At 43.9% G+C, this 4,369-nt stretch overlaps 1 protein-coding gene across 1 annotated transcript; it reads right to left on the reverse strand.

Moving 5' to 3' along the window:
* Positions 1-309: 309 nt before the first annotated feature.
* LOC149287405 (POU domain, class 4, transcription factor 2-like) lies at positions 310-1,851 on the reverse strand. Its single transcript, XM_089492926.1, has 2 exons — positions 1,627-1,851; positions 310-1,242 (listed from the first exon to the last, which is right to left on the reverse strand). The coding sequence occupies exons 1-2, from the start codon at positions 1,849-1,851 to the stop codon at positions 310-312; spliced, it is 1,158 nt and encodes a 385-aa protein (XP_089349052.1).
* Positions 1,852-4,369: the final 2,518 nt, after the last annotated feature.

Genomic DNA, 4,369 nt, shown 5'->3' on the forward strand with positions numbered 1-4,369 from the left:
TTTTTTTCCCTTAAAATAGCTGCAATGTGCATTAAAATCGGGGATTTTAGAATAAAAACATCTCTTACTTGTTAGTTCTGGTCCATTTTATATAAAACTGACTGGAGGTCTGGTCAGCAGGAGGCTATTTGTTCATAATAAATATATACTTTTGAAATATTTTTTTGAACTAAAACGGTCCTTTTAGTTCAGCTGAAAATGTATATACATATAGATATATATATATTTATTTATATGGTTAAAAACATTAAAATTTGTTCGTAGAAAATGTTTTGCTTTGTTGTTTTTTTAAAAAAAATCCAGAGCATTCTAGATCCCAGCAGAGTATTTCATTCGTTTTTGTTTTTGCCTTTGGTTACAGAACCAGACCCGGACCACGTTCTTTTTCAGATCCAGTTTTTCGGCTATTGCTGCGATCTTCTCGGAAGAAGGGCGAGGTTGGATGGCGAAATATGCTTCTAGGGACCTCTTCTCTGGAGCTGCTATGGAGGTTCGTTTTCTCTTCTTTTCTGCCCCGTTGAAGAGCTCTGGTTTAGTGAGCTTCTCCCTGTGTGACTTCTCTGCCTCTTCCAGCCAGGCTTGTAAGATGGGCTTGAGGGCTATCATGTTATTGTGAGAGAGGGTAAGAGACTCGAATCGACAGATGGTGCTCTGGCTGAGGGAACCCACTCCAGGGATCTTGAGGTTGGCAAGAGCAGCCCCTACATCCGCTTGGGTCACCCCAAGTTTGATCCTCCTCTGTTTGAACCTCTCAGCAAAGGCTTCCAAGTCTCTGGGATCCGCATCCACGTCGCTCATACAGCCCATGTGGGATGGTAGCCCATGGGCATGTGCCATACTCAGGGCTGCTTGGTGCATGGGGTTCATGCTGGCCATGTGAGGGTGAGCTGGAGTGGACACCACAGAGCCATCTGGTCCGGTTATGGCCCCTAGTGTTAACCCAGGGGTGATGTGGTCCAGCAGCTCTCCTTCCAAAGGCTGGTGATGGTGATGATGGTGATGGTGGTGATGGTGGGATCCAGACACCCCTGACGGATGGGAGATGGGCACTGATGAGGAAGAAGAAGCAGACGAACAAGGGATGGTGTTCATGGTGTGGTAGGTCGCGTCCGGCTTGAAGGGGCTGTGGTGAGGAGTGTGGTGGTGGTGGTGTTGGCTCTTGCACTGAGACACTATATCCACCGCTGCCAGAGCTTCTGCACGGGCCAGCAAACTCTCATCCAGACCTCCAAATATATTGCTCTGCAATGTCAAATAGAAAGCACACATTACTGTCTGCTGGGAATTCGGCGATTAGAACTTTTCTGGAATGTTAAAAATGTGGGTACAGAGAAGAGAGAGAGAGAGAGAAGAGAGAGAGAGAGAGAGAGAGAGAAGAGAGAGCTAGAACACACGCCTAGGCGCAGACACTCAACACAAGGTACATGCAACATCCCAGGTCATAAAAATTTATATGAAAGGCAAGACCGGCTGAATACATAAGTTGAGGCAAAAGAGAGAGAGCGAGGGGGGCAAAAAAACATTGGAAGTGTTGGGTGATTTGCTGTGCAGACATGAAAAAAACATCAAGCAGATAAAGGGCCTGTCAAAATGTGCCTTAGAGCGGTGATTATGCAGAGTACATACCGGTGGGGTTGGGAGACAGGCTCTTCTCATCGCCTCCGAACTGCTGCTGCCTCCACTGCCTCCCCCGGCTCCGGAGCTGCTCCTGACGCTGGTGATACTGGGGGAACTGGTGGCCGAGGATGAGGAGTGTGGGGAGGAGTGCATGGAAGAGTATTTGGGCTCGTCCTGCAGGCTGCTATGGGCCATGCTGAAGTGCTGCTTGCTGTTCAGGGACATCATCATCATGATCGCTGCTGGTGGGACAGCGGAGAAGGGGGAATGGGGGGCAGTGGACCCTGCAAGTGGCAGAGTCAGGCTGGCAAGGGGCAAAAGCACTCTTGACTTTAAATGTGCCGCGGTTTGGAGCTCAGGCTCGTCTTCTGCTCGCCTCCCCTCTGTGCTCCTCTCTCACTTGCTTCTGCTATGGACCCAGGTTTTGTCTCTCTGAGTGCCCCAGCGAGCAGCGTGGCTTTGCCTATCCTCCTCCTCCCTCCCCCCTGAGAGTAAATAACAAGATCTTCTAATATTTCCCTTCCACTCTTACAATTACTCCTCCCATGTAGGGTCTCTCTCCCCCGTTAATGTTTGATATGATTAAAAGAAAAGCTACTCCTTCTCACTTTCCTCTCCAGATACACACCAAGCGCCGCGGAACCGTAGACCCACTTCAGCCCTGCTCACTTTCTTCAATCCTAGCACGTCCAGATACCTTTGTATTCTGTGCTCAGAAGTATTTGGTGGAGGTGCCTCTCTACAATCCCCTTTTTAAATGTCTACTTCTCTTGCACTTTGCCCCTGGCTACCCCTGTAGCCCCTAGTCCTGTTTGTGATGTGAAGGATGTTGCTTCTGAAGCTGATGCTGATGGTGGTGTCCTGCTGCACACCTTGGCCTGTCAGGTAGTGTGTGGGGAGAGGGAGGCATCAGTGTGTATTGGATGGGAGGCACACATTCTGACTGCCTCTCTCTTCCTTGGGTACACAGCTCGTCTGTGATTGGACAATCCCTAGAAGAGTGTATGTGTTTGTGTGTGTGTGTGTGTGTAAAGGGGAAGAGGGATAAGTGTCGAGAAGGTGTGTGTAAGTTGATGCATGATCAGTTTATAGTCCTCATTCCTTTGTGTATAGAATTAACTCCTTAAACTTCTCTGACTTGCATGTAGCTGTGTTTGCTAGTGTTTATATGTAACATGCAATACATGTTTTTTTTAACTTCATTATTATACAAAGCAGTGACTGTACACAGACCAATATCAGACATTTCATTGAACATCATGGCACATATTCACAACCCAGCAGGAAGACCATGAAGGTCTGCCATCTAATGGGATATAAATGGGTATCAATCCTGGCACCTTCAGGGTGGTCATTGGGGAAGCTGCTATTTTCAGATAAAGTCTGTCCACATTGTGGTGACAAAAATCACACAGAAAACAAATTATTATCAATTATTAATCATTTGTTTGTGCTCATCAAGGGTTAAAAATAGATTTTTTTTAATTATTGATCAGGTGGAGGACAAAGCAGACTGTCCCAACGTATACCCCAGGAGAGGGCACTCGCTGAAATAATGCATTGGGGAGGAATTATCTTCCTATAATAATTATTTAACAGGGGGTGGAGGTTAGTTAAACTCAAGCAATTCCCATACAAAAGCTCTAGAATGAAACCATGCCAGCCACGAGAGATTTAACTCTTTCATTGCCAGAAAGCACTCCAGAATAAATGCCCTGTTGCACCCTCCAGCAACGAATTGGGATCAATGTTTATACATGTGAAAACGTTTAACCCTTTGGTGCCCAATTCCCAGTAAAAACCCAGGCAAGTGCTTAGCTGTTTATGTCACTATCCTAGCACCAGGAATAATGTTTGTTTTCCTTTTTATTTTAAGGAAATCCTAAAATTGCATTGCACAGCTTTCACTGTCTACACCTCCAAGAAATGAAATAAATCAAACTTAAGAGCTTGACGATCATTTAATTATTGTGTGAATGGAACTGAGCTAGAAGTACAACAACATCTCTAAGCAAATTATGGCCGGGCCAGGAAAGGATTATTAGATTGAAATCTCATTTAGACCGGGGAGACACAGAACTCCAATATGTAATCTGTTATACCTCGTCTGATTTGTGTTCTTAATTCATCTTGAAGAATTTATTAGTTTTTATAATAGGGAAGAAAGAAGGGTGGAGGGGGATCAGACAGGAACCTCATGTTAATGTACTGAATGTATCGTGAAAGAAGCTGGAATGTATAGAAATCTTTTATTAACAAGTACAAGACTAGTCCATCATCCAAACGGCCTCTTTAAGTTGATAAACCCCTCTGCGCTCTTACACGAAGGAGATTAACGCACTATCGTTAATTACACTTGGTTGTCAGCAGTAATGGCTCAAACTTTAAATTATGTCCTAATTAACAAGGTTTGTGCAATTTGCCTGCTCTTCAAAAGACATTTGCTGGTGTAATTATCATATAATGTGGGGTATTTAGTGTGATGGTAATAACATTGAGATCTAACTTGCAAGGAAGAAATATACTTGAGAATTGGAGCATATGATTCAGAGACTAATAAAGCAGGGACCTCAGATTCTATATAAACTATACAAACAGCATTTTTGGTCTTTTTGCTGTTTACACAGAATGAAAAAAAAGAAGAAATGCTTCTGAAATATGGTAAACGTGATCACTATATTATTATTTATTATTATTATTACTATTATTATTATTATTATTATCGGATTCTAATGTTTGATGTCATATAGTT

Source organism: Sceloporus occidentalis, unplaced genomic scaffold (genome assembly GCF_023333645.1).
Source record: "Sceloporus occidentalis isolate IW3139 unplaced genomic scaffold, rSceOcc1.0.p SCAF_61, whole genome shotgun sequence".
In the NCBI taxonomy this organism is placed as follows: domain Eukaryota; kingdom Metazoa; phylum Chordata; class Lepidosauria; order Squamata; family Phrynosomatidae; genus Sceloporus; species Sceloporus occidentalis.

Bases quoted from the DNA above. Each gene is read 5' to 3' on its own strand.
- LOC149287405 (XM_089492926.1), bottom strand. From the start codon at position 1,851: ATGATGATGATGTCCCTGAACAGCAAGCAGCACTTCAGCATGGCCCAT. The intron at 1,243-1,626 runs GTATGTACTCTG...TTGACATTGCAG, and splicing joins CCTGTCTCCCAACCCCACCG to AGCAATATATTTGGAGGTCT.